This window comes from Eleutherodactylus coqui, chromosome 9 (assembly GCF_035609145.1).
Source record: "Eleutherodactylus coqui strain aEleCoq1 chromosome 9, aEleCoq1.hap1, whole genome shotgun sequence".
Classification (NCBI taxonomy): domain Eukaryota; kingdom Metazoa; phylum Chordata; class Amphibia; order Anura; family Eleutherodactylidae; genus Eleutherodactylus; species Eleutherodactylus coqui.
The window spans coordinates 119,005,452-119,024,301 of NC_089845.1; the positions used below are offsets into that span (position 1 = coordinate 119,005,452).

The 18,850-nt window shown below is 48.5% G+C and overlaps 2 protein-coding genes across 3 annotated transcripts in view; one reads left to right on the forward strand and one right to left on the reverse strand.

The window, feature by feature from the left end:
• Positions 1-17,886, reverse strand: part of POP1 (POP1 homolog, ribonuclease P/MRP subunit) — a 35,074-nt gene extending 17,188 nt beyond the window's left edge. The window contains exons 1-11 of one of the 2 annotated variants that reach the window (XM_066578401.1): positions 17,801-17,886; positions 16,660-16,806; positions 15,397-15,519; positions 14,496-14,671; positions 13,773-14,021; positions 11,262-11,349; positions 10,145-10,332; positions 9,525-9,781; positions 8,404-8,497; positions 8,004-8,109; positions 606-725 (exon numbers count right to left, since the gene is read on the reverse strand). In XM_066578401.1, the coding sequence (XP_066434498.1) occupies positions 606-725; positions 8,004-8,109; positions 8,404-8,497; positions 9,525-9,781; positions 10,145-10,332; positions 11,262-11,349; positions 13,773-14,021; positions 14,496-14,671; positions 15,397-15,519; positions 16,660-16,783 (1,525 nt within the window). In that variant the 5' untranslated portion in view covers positions 16,784-16,806; positions 17,801-17,886. Of the gene's footprint in view, positions 1-605; positions 726-8,003; positions 8,110-8,403; positions 8,498-9,524; positions 9,782-10,144; positions 10,333-11,261; positions 11,350-13,772; positions 14,045-14,495; positions 14,672-15,396; positions 15,520-16,659; positions 16,807-17,800 lie in introns of those variants that run through there. The other variant, XM_066578402.1, reaches the window with a different exon arrangement.
• A 128-nt stretch (positions 17,887-18,014) lies between these two features.
• The window catches only part of RIDA (reactive intermediate imine deaminase A homolog), a 34,192-nt gene continuing 33,356 nt past the window's right edge, over positions 18,015-18,850 (forward strand). The window contains exon 1 of the mRNA XM_066579018.1: positions 18,015-18,173. Within this exon, the coding sequence (XP_066435115.1) occupies positions 18,109-18,173 (65 nt within the window). The 5' untranslated portion in view covers positions 18,015-18,108. The remainder of the gene's footprint in view (positions 18,174-18,850) is intronic.

Here is an 18,850-nt window from a genome sequence, read left to right on the forward strand (position 1 = left end):
TAGATATAGCGGCTTCCAAGGTTCACCAAATTCCGTCAATCGCCTTTAGCGTATGTTTCCCCGGGACGGAAATGGTACGAAATTTTTGCGGCAAATTCTGCATCCATAACAGTCACTGATTTTGGCTCGAAATCATCTGCGTGTCTACAGTTGATTTCAGAAGATACACAGAGCGCCTCCTTACAGCCAAGGCCTTTGCGCTGTCAGTGCATCCTGGCACCCTGTAATGAGCGCTGCGCCGCTGGTCAGGTGGTATGGATTTTGACTATTTTGGATGCAGAAATGCTGTGGAATTTTCCACTGAAGTTCTGCAGCATTTCCGTCCTGTGGGAACGTACCCTTAATTGGAAATCAGATCATAATGAGGTAACCTATAGATCTTAACGCCACAGAAATGTAAATCAACAGGAGAAAAAAACAAAACACAGAAACAAAATCGTCAAATCTGAATCAATATATTCTTGTTGGCCTTGCCAGGATTTGAACCTGGGTCATCTGTATGGAAAAACAGAGGCTCCCGCTGAGCACAAGACCAGTAGAGAAATAAAAGGGCAACGCAACACCTAAAGTTCTTAAATTACTGCAGAGAGAGTTCAGAGATTCACCTTCATAGCTTTCTACATTAGGAAAGGATTTTGTCCTCTTATCAGGCAGGTTCAGTCTTGGATCGCCAACAGTGAGGCCCAAAACCGTTCCCGACGGTATCTGTGCTGCAGACTCCAAGCCTGGAAACATAAAGAATAGGGTTATCATGTGGCTTTGTTTATATCCCTTTGCTCAATTTCACTCAGAAAGCAGATTCATCAATTCCCCCCACACAAAACAAATCTCCTACAGGAAAAGAGCATTACAATTTTGGACGAATTGAGCTTGTCCCACTTCAAACAGCTGTAATTCTCTCAGTGGTACCGATTCTTCACTTTAAAATTCCACAAAAAGCATGACGGTAGCACGGATTGAATCAGAGATACCACCGTTCGCGTTGGCCAAGGATCTTGGGCACAGGACCCACATCTCAGATTAAAAAGGGGCTGTAGGTGAGGAGACCTTTAGGCTGGGTTCACACTGGGCGTATTGCCGGCGGAAATCCCGCGGTTTGGCCGCAGCAAAAAACGCAACATTTCCGTCGGGAGAACCGCCGCGGAAAAACCCACGGCGGCTTTGAAGCGGCCCGGCTGCTTGCTTTTCCGCTGCGGCCGGCGCTCCCATAGAGGAGAGCGCAGCCGCGGCGGAAAGAAAAGATAAACAAACATGCTGCATACTCTGAAACCGCGGCTGCGGCAGCTGCGGTTCCAGCCTGACTTACCGCAGCGGATTGGCCGTCCCGTGTGGACGAGATTTCTGAGAAATCTCGTCCACATGGCTGGCTAATCTCGAGATTAGCGGCCACGGGCTGATTTGCCGCGGCGAAATTCCGCGGCAACTCCGCCCCGTGTGAACCCAGCCTTAATATTCACACACCTGCCTCTCAGCTTTTCCACCAGTACACCAAGTATTTTACACCTTACTAATAGTCTTAGGGCTGCTGCACACTGGCGAGAGCGATATCACCCTCGCAATGCTTCTGAAAACCCCTGGATGCGAGACATTTTCACAGGGAAGCCTTGCATCACAGCAGAGCTGAGAAAAACTCCTGCCGTGGCTGTCACAGCTGCAATAGGGGATCGCGATCTTCTCCTATAGATTTCAATGGGGCCAGCACTGCTGCTGCCGCCAGTCCCGTCGAAAAAACGTGGTCCCTTCACCTCCGCCCCGGCTGTCGCAGCAGGAAATCTCTATGTTCTTCCATTGTTTCCAATGAGGCAGGCGTCAGCCTCACTGAAATCAATGGGAGAAGATTGCTGAAGGAATCTCCTGCTGCAGCTGTCACAGCCGCAGCAGGGAATTGCAATGTTCTCCCATTGGTTTTAATGGGGCCGGCGCTGCTGCCCCCAGTCCCATTGAAAGCAATAGGCGATATCACCAAAAGAAAGAATATGTTGCGTTTTGTTTTCTGCATCGCAGAGTTCTGCCAGGGGAAAAAAAACCCCCAAAAAACGCAAATGTGAATGAACCCAATCAAAAGAACGGGTTTCATATTTGTGCGTCTCGCAACGTACAAATCTCCCATGATTTTATGGCCATTGTGAAGGTGCCCTTAAAGTGTAACTTTGATTATTAACAGGGTTCGCCAGGACTTACACTTTAGGTGATCTATGCTTACTAAAGATGAGCGAACGTACTCGTCCGAGCTTGATACTCGTTCGAGTATTAGCGTGTTCGAGATGGTCGTTACTCGTGACGAGTACCACGCGATGTTCGGGTTACTTTCACTTTCATCTCTGAGACGTTAGCGCGCTTTTCTGGCCAATAGAAAGACAGGGAAGGCATTACAACTTCCCCCTGCGACGTTCAAGCCCTATACCACCCCCCTGCAGTGAGTGGCTGGCGAGATCAGGTGTCACCCGAGTATTTAAATCTGCCCCTCCCGCGGCTCGCCACAGATGCATTCTGACAGAGATCAGGGACAGTGCTGCTGGTGCCGGAGCTGCTATAGGGAGAGCGTTAGGAGTTATTTTAGGTTTCAAGAACCCCAACGGTCCTTCTTAGGGCCACATCTGACCGTGTGCAGTACTGTTGAGGCTGCTTTTAGCAGTGTTGCACAATTTTTTTTTTTTGTATATCGGCCGTGCAGAGCATTGCGTCCGCAGTCTGCAGTCATTGTACAGAGTATAGGGCCAGTACTGGTGAGGCAGGGAAAGAGATATTCAGGCTATATAGGCAGTGGGCTTTTTCCAAAAAATTGATCGCCGTCATCCCGCCAGAGGGAAACAGTATACATAATATTATACGCTGCCTACAGTATCTATCTGCTGGGGGTAGTAGTCCTAATTAATACGCAGCTAAGCGTTACAGCAGGCTTGCGCAAAATTGTTTCCTGGATCTGCTGTCTCTGTTACATGATCGCCGTCACCCCGCCAGAGGGAAACAGTATACATAATATTATACGCTGCCTACAGTATCTGTCTGCTGTATCAGCTCAGCATTTTAAAAAAATAGAAGCAAAATACTTAAGGCCTACTACTGGCCTTTGGCCACTTGACTGCTTCTGCGCTGTGAATTCCACTAGCTCAGTCATACGCACCTACGTCTCACTACAGGCGTGCGCAAAATTGTTTCCTGGCTCTGCTGTGCGTTCCGTAAGGGAAGTCAGCCTCCAACCACAGGCCAATAAGCGGCACATTTAATTACAGCGTTCTGTTTCTGCACTATTGGTAATACAGCATGCTGAGGGGTAGGGGTAGGCCTAGAGGACGTGGACGCGGGCGAGGACGCGGAGGCCCAAGTCAGGGTGTGGGCACAGGCCGAGCTCCTGATCCAGGTGTATCGCAGCCGACTGCTGCGGGATTAGGAGAGAGGCACGTTTCTGGCGTCCCCACATTCATCTCACAATTAATGGGTCCACGCGGTAGACCTTTATTAGAAAATGAGCAGTGTGAGCAGGTCCTGTCGTGCATGGCAGAAAGTGCATCCAGCAATCTATCGACCACCCAGAGTTCTGCGCCGTCCACTGCTGCAACTGAATCCTCTGGCTGCTGCTCCTCCTTCCTCCCAGCCTCCTCACTCCATTACAATGACACATTCTGAGGAGCAGGCAGACTCCCAGGAACTGTTGCCGGGCCCCTGCCCAGAATGGCCAGCAATGGTTCCTCTCCCACCGGAGGAGTTTGTCGTGACCGATGCCCAACCTTTGGAAAGTTCCCGGGGTCCGGTGGATGAGGCTGGGGACTTCCGGCAACTGTCTCAAGAGCTTTCATTGGGTGAGGAGGACGATGACGATGAAACACAGTTGTCTATCACTCAGGTAGTAGTAATTGGAGTAAGTCCGAGGGAGGAGCGCACAGAGGATTCAGAGGAAGAGCAGCAGGACGATGAGGTGACTGACCCCACCTGGTTTGCTACGCCTACTGAGGACAGGTCTTCAGAGGGGGAGGCAAGTGCAGCAGCAGGGCAGGTTGGAAGAGGCAGTGCGGTGGCCAGGGGTAGAGGCAGGGCCAGACCGAATAATCCACCAACTGTTTCCCAAAGCGTCCCCTCGCGCCATGCCACCCTGCAGAGGCCGAGGTGCTCAAAGGTCTGGCAGTTTTTCACTGAGAGTGCAGACGATCGACGAACAGTGGTGTGCAACCTTTGTCGCGCCAAGATCAGCCGGGGAGCCACCACCACCAGCCTCACCACCACCAGCATGCGCAGACATATGATGGCCAAGCACCCCACAAGGTGGGACAAAGGCCGTTCACCGCCTCCGGTTTGCACCGCTGCCTCTCCCCCTGTGCCCCAACCTGCCACTGAGATCCAACCCCCCTCTCAGGACACAGGCACTACCGTCACCTGGCCTGCACCCACACCCTCACCTCCGCTGTGCTCGGCCCCATCCACCAATGTCTCTCAGCGCACCGTCCAGCCGTCGCTAGCGCAAGTGTTGGAGCGCAAGTACGCCGCCACGCACCCGCACGCTCAAGCTTTAAACGTGCACATAGCCAAATTTATCAGCCTGGAGATGCTGCCGTATAGGGTTGTGGAAACGGAGGCTTTCAAAAGGTATGATGGCGGCGGCGGCCCCGCGCTACTCAGTTCCCAGTCGCCACTACTTTTCCCGATGTGCCGTCCCAGCCCTGCACGACCACGTCTCCCGCAACATTGTACGCGCCCTCACCAACGCGGTTACTGCCAAGGTCCACTTAACAACGGACATGTGGACAAGCAGAGGCGGGCAGGGCCACTATATCTCCCTGACGGCACATTGGGTGAATTTAGTGGAGGCTGGGACAGAGTCAGAGCCTGGGACCGCTCACGTCCTACCCACCCCCAGAATTGCGGGCCCCAGCTCGGTGGTGGTATCTGCGGCGGTGTATGCTTGCTCCACTAAACCACCCTCCTCCTCCTCCTACGCAACCTCTGTCGCGCAATCAAGATGTGTCAGCAGCAGCACGTCGCCAGCAGTCGGTGTCGCGCGGCGTGGCAGCACAGCGGCTGGCAAGCGTCAGCAGGCCGTGCTGAAACTACTCAGCTTAGGAGAGAAGAGGCACACGGCCCACGAACTGCTGCAGGGTCTGACAGAGCAGACCGACCGCTGGCTTGCGCCGCTGAGCCTCCAACCGGGCATGGTCGTGTGTGACAACGGCCGTAACCTGGTGGCGGCTCTGCAGCTCGGCAGCCTCACGCACGTGCCATGCCTGGCCCACGTCTTTAATTTGATGGTTCAGCGCTTTCTGAAAAGCTACCCACGCTTGTCAGACCTGCTCGGAAAGGTGCGCCGGCTCTGCGCACATTTCCGCAAGTCCCACACGGACGCTGCCACCCTGCGCACCCTGCAACATCGGTTTCATCTGCCAGTGCACCGACTGCTGTGCGACGTGCCCACACGGTGGAACTCTACGCTCCACATGTTGGCCAGGCTCTATGAGCAGCGTAGAGCTATAGAGGAATACCAACTCCAACATGGGCGGCGCAGTGGGAGTCAGCCTCCTCAATTCTTTACAGAAGAGTGGGCCTGGTTGGCAGACATCTGCCAGGTCCTTGGAAACTTTGAGGAGTCTACCCAGATGGTGAGCGGCGATGCTGCAATCATTAGCGTCACCATTCCTCTGCTATGCCTCTTGAGAAGTTCCCTGCAAAGCTTAAAGGCAGACGCTTTGCGCTCGGAAACAGAGGCGGGGGAAGACAGTATGTCGCTGGATAGTCAGAGCACCCTCCTGTCTATATCTCAGCGCGTTGAGGAGGAGGAGCATGAGGAGGAGGGGGAAGAGACAGCTTGCCCCACTGCTGAGGGTACCCATGCTGCTTGCCTGTCATCCTTTCAGCGTGTATGGCCTGAGGAGGAGGAGGATCCTGAAAGTGATCTTCCTAGTGCGGACAGCCATGTGTTGCGTACAGGTACCCTGGCACACATGGCTGACTTCATGTTAGGATGTCTTTCTCGTGACCCTCGCGTTACACGCATTCTGGCCACTACGGATTACTGGGTGTACACACTGCTCGACCCACAGTATAAGGAGAACCTTTCCACTCTCATACCCGAAGAGGAAAGGGGTTCGAGAGTGATGCTATACCACAGGACCCTGGCGGACAAACTGATGGTAAAATTCCCATCCGACAGCGCTAGTGGCCGAAGGCGCAGTTCCGAGGGCCAGGTAGCAGGGGAGGCGCAGAGATCAGGCAGCATGTACAGCACAGGCAGGGGAACACTCTCTAAGGCCTTTGACAGCTTTCTGGCTCCCCAGCAAGACTGTGTCACTGCTCCCCAGTCAAGGCTGAGTCGGCGGGAGCACTGTAAAAGGATGGTGAGGGAGTACGTAGCCGATCGCACGACCGTCCTCCGTGACGCCTCTGCCCCCTACAACTACTGGGTGTCGAAGCTGGACACGTGGCCTGAACTCGCGCTGTATGCCCTGGAGGTGCTTGCTTGTCCTGCGGCTAGCGTCTTGTCAGAGAGGGTGTTTAGTGCGGCTGGGGGAATCATCACAGATAAGCGTACCCGCCTGTCATACCCTGCAATGGGATATATTTATGTACCGCCGGTGGGTTCCAGGGAGCCACCCATGCTGTCGGTCCACACGGAGTTGTAACTACATGTGTCCACTTCTAAAGAACCCCAGTCTGACAGGGGCATGCAGTGTGGGCCGAAGCCCACCTGCATTTAACATGACATTACCTCAGCTGTGATGGGCAATGCAATGGGATACATTTATGTACAGCCGGTGGGTTCCAGGGAGCCACCCATGCTGTGGGTGCACACGGAATTCCCATTGCGGAGTTGTACCTGCCTGTGACTATTTATAAAAAACCGCGGTCTGACTGGGGCATGCAGACACCTTGACAGAATGAATAGTGTGTGGCACATAGGTTCCCCATTGCTATGCCCACGTGTGCAGCTCCTGATGGCGGTGGCACAGGATTATATTTCTCATTGCTTCTGTACAGCATTGTGGGCTATCGCCTCGCCCCTTTTAAAGAGGGTCGCTGCCTAGCCGTGCCAACCCTCTGCAGTGTGTGCCTGCGGTTCCTCCTCATGGCAGACGCACTTATAAATAGACATGAGGGTGGTGTGGCATGAGGGCAGCTGAAGGCTGCGCAGGGACACTTTGGTGTGCGCTGTGGACACTGCGTCGTGCGGGGGGGGGGGGGGGGGGTTGGCAGCATGTAACCCAGGAGAAGTGGCAGCGGAGTGTCATGCAGGCAGTGATTGTGCTTTGTTGGAGGTAGTGTGGTGCTTAACTAAGGTATGCATTGCTAATGAGGGCTTTTCAGAAGTAAAAGTTGTTGGGAGGGGGGGGCCCACTCTTGCCGCTATTGTGGCTTAATAGTGGGACCTGGGAACTTGATGCAGCCCAACATGTAGCCCCTCGCCTGCCCTATCCGTTGCTGTGTCGTTCCCATCACTTTCTTGAATTGCCCAGATTTTCACACATGAAAACCTTAGCGAGCATCGGCGATATACAAAAATGCTCGGGTCGCCTATTGACTTCAATGGGGTTCGTTACTCGAAACGAACCCTCGAGCATCGCGATAATTTCGTCCCGAGTAACGAGCACCCGAGCATTTTGGTGCTCGGAAAAGCACTACTCGCTCGAGTAATTTGCTTTATCCGAGTATCGCTGTGCTCGTCCCTGAAGATTCTGGTGCCGCTGCGGCTGACAGGTGAGTCGCAGCGGGGAGCAGGGGAGAGCGGGCGGGAGAGAGGGAGAGTTCCTTCCTCTCCCCTGCAGCTCCCCGCTCCATGCCGGCACCCGAATCTTCAGGGACGAGCACAGCGATACTCGGATAAAGCAAATTACTCGAGCGAGTAGTGCTTTTCCGAGTACGCTCGCTCATCTCTAGTGCTCGCTCATCTCTAATGCTTACATGTCGAGCTGCAAAAATGTGAACGAACACAAGAGATATAAAGATACAAAACCATGAAAAAGAGATAAAGTAGATACAGAACACTTGGATAACACACACTGGATATAAAAGATATTCACCTTTCAGTATCTTAAACAAGGATTCCTGATTGTTATGACGGAGAACTTTATCTGGATCCTTACAGTAATCTGCCCACCAGCTGTGCGGTCCCGGGGCTTCAGTCTCCTGTGTGGGAAGGGGATCTCTCACCATCAAGTTAAAGTTTATGAGAACAGAGAAACTTAAAACGATCAATAATTTGATGAAAGACTTTCCACAAAGCATTCATTATAAGTCTATAAGAGACACAGGTACTGAGAACCAGAAGGAGCAGATGAATAAAAATCTTATAATGTGCCATAGATGAAAGATGTGGAATGCAAAAAAAAAAAAAAACACCTTACCCAGAATGGGGTCATGTATGAATACAGCGCTACATATCCACACAAGACCACCAGTCAGAAATCTACTTGCGCTTACCTCATGAAGTGGGGCAACATGCAGAGCATCACCAAGAACACAGTTGGACATCGGGCCAACAAGTCTATATCGTACAATTTCCATTGTCAGGTCCCTGAAAAGAATACCAAGTGACAATTGTTTATTGCATACAAACTTTGTGGCGCTGTGTTAGGCAGCGAGGGGATCTCCATGCAAATGCAAGTGGCTCAAGTACAAACTACTGACTTTACCGCAATGGATTGGCCGTCCTGTGTGGACGAGATTTTTGACAAATCTCATCTACATGGCTGGCTAACCCCGGGATTAGTCGCAACGAAATTCTGGATGCCCTGTGTGAACCCAGCCTTAGGGTAGTTTCACATGGGCGATTGCGGCAAAAATCGCGTCTTTGTGCCCTCGATTTTTGAGCATGAGCAATCCTTTTTTTGAGAATAATCTCAAATCGCTGCTGCCCGTGATAAAATAAACAAAAACACAAAAAACACAGGATTTTGTACTGCGAAAGTCAATAGGACTTTCTAATGTTAAAGTTGCATCACATGACAATTGCAAGTTTGTGCATTGCGGTAAAAAGGAGGCTCCACAGGGAAACATGGTAGATAAAAAAAAGTTGAATCGCACACTGCAAAAAGATAGAGCAACTCGTACCGGGGTAAAATATAAGGGTTCGCAAAGCGTCATGGTGAACACCTTGTCCAATAGTACTGGGCGAGAGCTTGTGGCCTTTTACATATTTTCTCAAAATGCTGAGAATGAGTGGGGACGCCCTACTTAACGCACTGCAGCCACCCCTCTGCCACCTCCCTTGGGGCAGAGCCGAATCCCCATTCTGCCTGTCCAGCCGCGGGGGCCGGCGGGCGGCCTGCTTGCACGCCCCTGCCAGGCACCCCGGATGCCTCTGGCAGGTCTGGATGCGGGGATTTTTAACATTCCATTGTCATTATGGGGTAATAAGAGTTCTGAAGACTTATTTATGACTAAAGGCAGCTAAATCTAAACATTCAGGAGTCATGGCGTTCGGCACATAACCTAGATAGAGACAATTTCCCACCAGTGAATAGAAGTAAAACAAATTGTGGGAGTCAGGTAAAGTTTAAATAACATACAAATAACCAAACTGTATACCCATCAGCACATACCGAATGGTAATGCCCGTTTGTGTGGAGGTCCAATAATAGGGGTCAGGAACAGCCCTTGTTCCATCCCCAATGATCTTTTTGACAGGAACAGCCTTTTCTCCTTTACTCTTCAGTTTCCTTTTTCTGCCTGCACCAGTCACACTTGCGGGTGGCTCTTCAGTCGGAGGTGGTGGTGGTGGTGCTGGCTCGGAGACGCATACAAAATTGTCAGGTCTCTCTTCACAAACACATACAAGCCTGAGCTCCTTTAAGACATCCTGACAAAGAAAAATCACATGGTAAAAGGAAAATAGCATTATGTGCGGTCTAGCGGGAAAAAGTAACATGGACCACGTGGATTACTTCAGTGTCCTCCCACGTAGATACTGGTAGATCATGGGTACTGGCTCTGGCGTATGGGTGGGTGGGGGGAGTACAAAGCCAAAATATCTCAATACAAGAAACGTCCTATAACAATCGTGATAAAGTATGGTCAAGGCTCCAGATGGGGGCTAAAATGTTTCCAATGCGACCAAAAGTTGTTGACCAGGGAAGGAAGTCGCTTTCAGTCCATCATAAAATTTTCCTACTAAGAAGAAAAACTGCATGGTATACACATCAGCAAGTTTGTGCTTTCTTACCGCTTTGAAGGCAGGATGCATCCATATCCAAAGTTGTCGCTTATTGCATGCAGTATCTGAAACACTCCTGGGCTTCCAGATAAAGGTGACATGGCCGAGTGCCTCCTCCGGGTATTTATCAGCTTTGTAGAGGACCAGGGAGCCCTGCCGCTTCCCTGATATACACGGGGCAGCCTTAAAGGTCGGACCTAGGGGGATGTTAACAAAATAAACACATTAGACTAAAGAATTACCAAAAAAAAAGTTATTAAAAACGTACATTATTAGACTCCCAATAGACGACCCTAATGAGGCTACATTCAGGTCACTTTTCATTCAGTTGGACTGTCCAGCCAAACATATGATGTATGTAACTAAATGCAAAATACAGTTGTAAATCTCCACCCCCCCCAAAAGAGACAAAAACAAACATGCTTTTTCTTTGTACACCTACATACGAAGAAAATCTATGCTTGTTTAATGGAAGCTTACAGCAGACATACGCAGCTATATTTCTGCATTCAAATGAAAATTTGGGGGGGGAGGCTCAAGGGCACCCTAGGGTTAAATTGTAACCAATCCCACCACAGCCTTTTCCATAAGCTGAAACCCAGAGTTGGGTCCCCTTAAAAAAATAACTTATTGATCTGTAGTAAAATATATTGTGGTAACAATGAATTAAAAAGATCAGCGTCTCAATATAGTGTAAATGAAAAAACAAAACCAGAGGAACAATATCCTCCCTTGCTAATTATGCACAAATATCAGGGTCATGACTATAACTCTTGCTGCAAATGGTGCGCGCTGCTATGCAGCAGTATACTGCTATATACTGAAGATTCAGCAAGTGATTGGATCCCTGCATCCGCTGCCAGCATGCGAGATAAATGCTGCCAGATAAACTGAGTCTGACATAAGCATAACAGGATAGACTATATGAGGCCCTGTGCTAAAAGACCAGTTCTTCCAACTCGTTTTACCAGAACTCTCAGGGGTGTAGGAGTTTAGCTATAGAGGACTCTACTCATAGTAGAAAGAAAAGGCAAACAAGCAGCAAACTGAAATTGCAAGAACTTTCATAACTTCACATCACTTTTAATAACAGGACACAAACGGACAGTTGAAAGGTCATTAATACCTGTATCTATACTGCAAAGTCTTGACAGTGCCTCGAAGAGATCTTCTTCTTTGCCCAGTAACTCCACACAACAGTAGTAAGACATATCCTAGAACACAAAGCAGAAGAGTCCCATGAAATATCAGTCAGCAAGATTACACAAATCTTTAGAGGACATTTACTTCTTGGTAAAAATTAAAGAATAGCTGCACTTTTCACAAGTTTTTAACATGCCAGGAAAAGTTCTGATTAGTGGGGGCCAGCTGTCTTGGAGCCATCTTCAGCTGCTGGGGGAAGCCAAAAAGCAGCGAAGTCTACCAAAGGGCACAGCGCTCAGGCGAGTGCTGCAGCCCCCTAGTTCTAACGATCAGCAGGACCCCCACTGATCCAAACTTTTGACGTGTCTCTGAAGTTTTATATGCTTTAAAATGCAATTTGGAAGACAAACTTAATTGGTCTATACATGCTCCACCAGACTGAGGACCCACATTAATTTTAACCTGAAGCAGCACAACCTGATGCGTCACAACTATGAAGCATCGCTACAGTCGAATCAATTTTGAAACCCTGATGAAAATACGGTCAAGAAAATAAGGAAAAGCACCTAGTAGTTGTCGGAATTGAATGAAACTTGTGTGATTATAACATTCATATATGTAAATATGTAAGCAATTACAACATCAGAGCAAAAGGATAGTTTACTGCAAAAAACTGACCCTTTGAAGGGAGGCTCTAGTACCCTGTTGAACCCACCCCCCCTAGCTTGGATACAAGATGCGATACGGTCAGGCATGGAGGCTCTAGTACCCTGATGGACCGCCTCTAGCTTGGATGCAGCATGTGATACAGGGCGGGCATGAAGGCTCTAGTACCCTGTTGTACTGCCTCTAGCTTGGATACAAGATGTGATACGGGCAGGCATGGAGGCTTTAGTATCCTGTTCTTACATCCAAGCTAGAGGTGCTACATGTGATACAGGTGGGCATGGAGGCTCTAGTACCCTGATGGACTGCCTCTAACTTGGATACAAGATGTGATACGGATAGGCATGGAGGCTCTAGTACCCTGTTGTACCACCTCTAGCTTGGATGTAAGATGTGATACAGTTGAGAATGGAGGCCTAGTACCCTGATGGACCGCCTCTGGCTTGTATGCAGCATGTGATACGGGCAGGCATGGAAGCGCTAGTTCCCTGTTGTATCACCTCTAGCTTGGATACAAGTTGTGATACGGGAAGGCATGGAGGCTCTAGTAACCCTGTTGTACTGCCTCTAGCTTGGATACAAGATGTGATACGGGGGCATGGAGGCGCTAGTACTCTGTTGTACCGCCTCTAGCTTGGATACAAGATGTGGTAAAGGCGGGCATGGAGGCTCTAGTACGCTGTTGTACCACCTCCAGCTTGAATGCAAGATGTGACACGGTTGTGCATGGTGGCATACAGGTTCCATATGGTATCCTGCGACATACCGCTCTACATGAACCTCTAGAAGGTGCAAACTGTCAAAATTGGCATCCCAATTGTCGAAATGGTTCTAAAAAACACAGGGGCTTCTAACGAAGATGGCCACCCATAATCTGGATGGAGGACTACGAAACAGTTGGATCTGCTCGTGCTGGTTGAATGATTAGACGATCCCCTCTACTGATGGTCTGTCGGGGGAGTCCTAAGCCTGAACACCTTGTATGCCCTCATGCATCCACTGCTCCCAACACCTTCTAACAGTCTGGTCAGAGCGGCCCAGGTGGTGGGCAGTTTGTCAATATGGACACCCAGCTTCTCACTTTCCAATAATGTGCCCCTCTCAGACTCTTAACTGGGTGAAATCCCTTCTATTGCATCATAGAGGCATCTAGTGGTCAACAAGCTCTACACAAGCAGAAGAGGTCACTACACGCAAGTAGTCTGAGAGCCTTGTTATAGGCCAAGGGTGAAACCATTTTCAGGGCCTCATCTAATCACCACAAATCTAATCATTTGTATAGCTACCTGAGATGTAACTGCAGGCAGGTTTGCAGCAAAACGACAACTTCTATGAGCTGTATTTTTATTTTTGGACAGTGTCAATTAAAAGGTAACCAGTTTTTATTGTGTTTATTTGCAGTAAAACAAGATTCTGTGGCGAGTTACCTTTCTATCCGATTCTGAGATCACAAGGCAGTAATGGGTTCGAAGCCGCCCATGGCATCCAAAGCTCTGCTGTTCTGACAGGCGCGACTGGTGTAAATCTAGTGACTGTAATAGAGGCCCATACAGCTGCTTGGAAAAGACTGATTGGGAGCTTTTCTCAACACCCTTGCCATGCATCAGCGATTGATACACAGCGGATGGACTCTAGCTGCACATTTATGGTTTATCGAAGTGATCATTTTTCATCAATACGTTGGATGAAATTTTTATACTATTAATGTGGTTCTTCAGGTTCAAGTCTTCACTTCGAGTTTGAACATGGAGAGGACACTGCAGGAATCCAGCGATTTATTGTAACGAACAGCCCTGAGCCGTAGAGTAGGAGACTATAAGATTGTTACCTGCAGAAGACAGTGATTAGACATGGCTCGGTAACACGCTCTGTAACTCTTCATTGTAGGCCGGTCTGCCAGGCAGTACCCCCACTTCTTCAGCATGTGGAAGCGCTTAGCATGCCATATGTGGGTCTCCAGCCAGATATTCTTCCTCTGCCTTCGGTTAAACTCCAACTGAAGGTTCCCATGGCGTCTCCGTGCTTTACGGCTTTTGCTTTTGGACTGCTCTTTCTTCTGGTGAACAGTTTTCTCCATCTAAATACACATAGATGTAAAATCTTTTAGACTTGAAAGCGACAGAAATGAAACTACTTAAGGTGAGTTCACATATGATGGATTCATTAAATGGGGTTATTTCCGCAGCATGTGCATGGATCTCTGCACACTCCATTCAGATGCATAGAAGAGTTGTAGAAATCTGCATGCATGTGGATCTACTCCTATAACCTGCAGTTTAAGAGTAGCCAAAAGTTTTAGCAGTCCAAAACTGCAAATAAGGGAGATGGAACAATACCTCTGCAGCACCACGTATTGGAAGGCAGCATTCCTGCAAGTCAATGTTAGACTCTTTATACAAGCCTTGTAACAATGGCTGGGAGTTGAAAGCCAAGCCAGATTCTATACACAGACATCTATTTCGGGGTGAGGGGCAAAGTATAGAAAAGTTCTGGGCTAGCATTTTGACACTTAAAATAATCCAGTAATTTAGTAGTTCCAACTTAAACCTACCTCTTTTTTTGCAATCTCACGCAGTCTTCTAGGCAACCGTTTAATGTTGTGCCCCATAGCTCGCCTGCGCATGTGTCTGGGTAAAGACTGAAACACCAGGGAGTTGGAAGATTTCTGAGAGGCAGCCTTCACCATGGCATTGATTTCCGCAGCTCGGGCTTGCGCAAACTTTGTGACTAGAAAAGCAACGCCAAATGTTATGAATACACAACAGACAAACCATGAAATAATGAGATTATATACACCGAATGTAGACCGACAGGCAAATCCTGAAATATAAATGACAAATCTTCATATACCTAACTCAAGAGAATTAAAAGATTGCATAAACTGTCTACATTCCTGTGACAGAATTTTATGCCAAAGTAGAGCAGAGTTAAGGCCCATTTAGACGCAGCGATGATCGCTCAAAATTCGCTCAAACGTGAGTTTGAGTGACAGTTTTGAGCAATCATTTTGTATAAACTCTTAAGTAGCTACTCAGCTACTTAAGAGTTTATTAGCGTGCAAATGATACCTTTCACTGAATGCAGATAACAGCTGGAGGTCTTTATCTGCATTCTGCTGCTTTGTTCTCGAGCTGGACTGCAGCTGAAAGAATGCTATCAAGCACAATCCCGCTGAGAACTCAGCGTGCAGTCCCAATAAGACGCAACGCTGAGTTCAAGCTGGCACGAAATAGCGCATGACGGGCACACATTTAGACGCAGCAATTATCGCTCAAAAGACGGCTTTTGAGTGATAATCGTGTCTAAATGAGCCTCTACTGAAGTTTATAGGAACATTGAAAGCTACTTGAAGATAATTGCATTGGAGTTCTAATTAATTCCAACTTGTGAATAGAGGCACAGGTAATGTGAAAGCAGAGCTGACTATCAAAAAGAAGACAGCATACACTTACCGGTCAGAAATTTTGGAACTGGCTGTGATTCACTGGGTGGTCCTCTTCCTCTACCTCCCCTTGAGTGGAAACGTGACTGGTGGAAGCCCCTCTGCTGTTGTCCAGAGGAGCCTGGGTTACTGTCTGAAGAAAATTAACAAGGATTAAGAAGAAGACTCCAGTCAACTGGCTTGTGCTGAAAATATGAAGACAAGTGCTTCTAAGTTTATGTGTTTCCACTCCCTTCCAGGTCATTTTTTTAAAATGAGGACTGCAGCCTGTAACTAAACAACGCAGCGGAGAACCGATCAGTGCCACAGGACACAGCGGGAGCGGGGGTAGGCGAGTTTATGCACATTTGTTACTTTACCACATGGGAACAGATGTTTACTGGAAAACTACAATTTAAACCACTGCCTTTAAAACATTACTAGGGTTGATATTGGTCATGTGACAGGACAGTGATTTCATCCCCTGAAAAAACTAAACAGAATAATGTCAGAATCAGTAGGACGTGTTTAGTACAAAGTTGCATATTTTCACATTTTAAAGTGACCTTTGGTTTCAGGACAAATTTTTGTCTTAGGACCAGAGGGTGGAAGGGTTATTACCTGTAGATTACCTCCTTCCAGTCAGTTCTGGGCGCCGTCCAGAGGGTAGAGGGGTTACCTGTAGATTATCTCCATTCTGTCAGTTCTGGGCGCCGTTTTTAAGTGGGCAAGATGGCTGCCGCCACCTTTAAACTACCCCTATCACACTTTAGGACTATCAATGCACTATACCTGCTCTGTGATTGGTCAGCTCTGCTCATGCAATCAGCACTGATCAATCCCAGAGCAGGAAGAAAATGACAACAGCTATCTTGGCCAAACAAAAAAAAAAGGCACCAAGAAGCGACGAAATGAGGGCATGACGAAAATATAATCTACAGGAAATATATGCCCCCCCTACCTTCTGATGCAAGCACAGAATTTGGTCATGAAACCGGAGGGTCGCTTTAAGCTAATACTATCGCGTAAGAAAACCACTTCAACTGTAAAGGGACTTACCAAAATTTTATGTTATCTCTTATTCCCAGGATCAATGAAATGAATGGAGCAGCAGCACACATATGTATCCACCGCTCCATCCATGCAGGGGTCATCAGGACCCCAGTTCTTTCACTCGGTGGAAATCCAAGCAATCAAAACCCCCCAATCAGAAAGTTATCCTCTATCCTTTGGATAGGTGATAATGTTAGCTTTTGGTACAAAAATGACCTCCTGCGTCACAAGAGGGGTTTACCTCCATACGATTGAAAGGAGCCCCGTCCGCCATGGCGAGGATGGTCATCACTCTGATCCAGGCTCACATTGGAAGGCTGATTTCGCATGCGTTTCGCATATTTCTTTTCTTTTGCCGTAGACATGGCGTCATTCAGCGGATGACACACTGCAAAGAAAGAAAATAAAACAATCACAGAGACGACATTCAGCAAACTGTAATAAAGCAGACAGCAGAAACCACGAACAACAAGGCTGAAATCACACGGGCAGTTGTGGTTAAATGGGTTGTGCAAAAAGGCAACCTTTATTCATAGGACTCATTAGGCAACGAACGGACAAGACGATTCATAGGCTGGCGTTTTTTTTTTGCTCTTATTTTCCTTTTCCTATACTGACATCTTTGATTGTGATATTCTCTGTTGTTAGGAGTTTTTTCTCTTTCACTACTGTATGCCTAACCTCAAGGTGGGAACATCATAGTTGGAGATCTTTTAAAATCCAAAAAAAGTTCTAAAAGACACACAAAAAGTGGATCTGTCAGCTACTTCATGCTGCGCTCTCCGAGGGTAACACACAGCACTGACAGGCACTTTGTGTGATTCACAATTATGGCGCGGTTCAGTCAAACTCCAGGGCTTACTGTTGAATTGGGCACCAGCGGTACAAAAGCAGCGCCCAATATATTCATGATACACAGACTCCCCCCAAACAGAGTTTTTGCCCCATATACAGTAATACACCTTAAAAGTATTGAAGGGGTTGGTCCACCAAAGGACCTTACCACCTGTCCTCACAATATATGACTTGTCAGCGGTGGTCCAACTACTGGGACCCCCACCAATCACAAGAACGCAGGTCTAGATTGACCCCATATGAATGGACTGAAGGTCACACATTCCTGCTACTACTCTATTCATCTCCATGGGACTTCCAGAGGTAGCCATGTGCTTATACTTGGGGCATCATATGATACAGCAGACATTCTGGATTCTCAGTGGCTGATAACAGAGAACAATTGATTGCATTAGACTACAGAGTAAACCAAGTAGAGGTCCCTTTAAGGCCCTCATGCACCCCATACATTACTATGCAGGTGTATTATATGGCCTACTACACTATAAGAAAAGCGCCGCACAGCTAGAGAACAGGGGTGGCTTTACCGCAGCAGTCAGGCTATGAGCGCCGCTCTCTCTGCAAGTCACTTAGAACGAAGCCCCGAACTTCCCGGTTCAGTGACCACACTTCACACACGAGTAGGGCGCACTCTGCGTTCCAAGCCTCGGTCTGGAACCGCAGCGGAGAACGCGATTGGTGGATTTGGAGACGGCGTGATGTCATTAGTACGTTCCCATGAGAGTCCGTGCACTTACGGACTGCGCATGCGTGTAGGCCACGTGAAAGTTTTGTGTGCACTGTGTTGCAGAAAGTCCATAGTACTTGTCAGGTGGGGAGTGAACAACTGTCAGCCATGGCTTCCGTGGTCAGGAGGATTATCTGCAGTGCAAAGGCTCCCTCCGCCATTGGCCCGTACAGGTAATGTGCAGGAAGACTATCATATGGTATAAGGAGACTGCAGAGCTCTAGGTGAGCACCTGCTGCTGTCACCACTGATAGGACAGCCTTGTGTTTTCTATATGCAGCAGGTGACTAATGTTAATTGGGTTGCATATATGCAGAAATAAAAATAGCTTTAAAGGGGTTTTAATTTTTTTTCTATTTATGACCAAAAGGTACCCGCCCCTCGGATCCCCGTCGATCACCTGATTCCTGGGAAGTGCATCGGCAATACCAACCAAGGCTGCTGCACTATGGTCAGCGCTGACTGCGGTGACAGAGCCCCAGAATTGGGTGATCAGCGGGATCTGAGCGGCAGGTCCCCACCAGTCATTAAAGGGGTTGTCCCTCGGCAGCAAGTGGGTCTATACACTTCTGTATGGCCATATTAATGCACTTTGTAATGTACATTGTGCATTAATTATGAGCCATACAGAAGTTATAAGAAGTTTTTCACTTACCTGCTCCGTTGCTAGCGTCCTCGTTTCCATGGAGCCCGCCTAATTTTCGGCGTCTAATGGCCAAATTAGACGCACTTGCGCAGTCCGGGTCTTCTTCTTTTCTCAATGGGGCCGCTCGTGCAGGATGCCGGCTCCGTGTAGCTCCGCCCCGTCACGTGCCGATTCCAGCCAATCAGGAGGCTGGAATCGGCAATG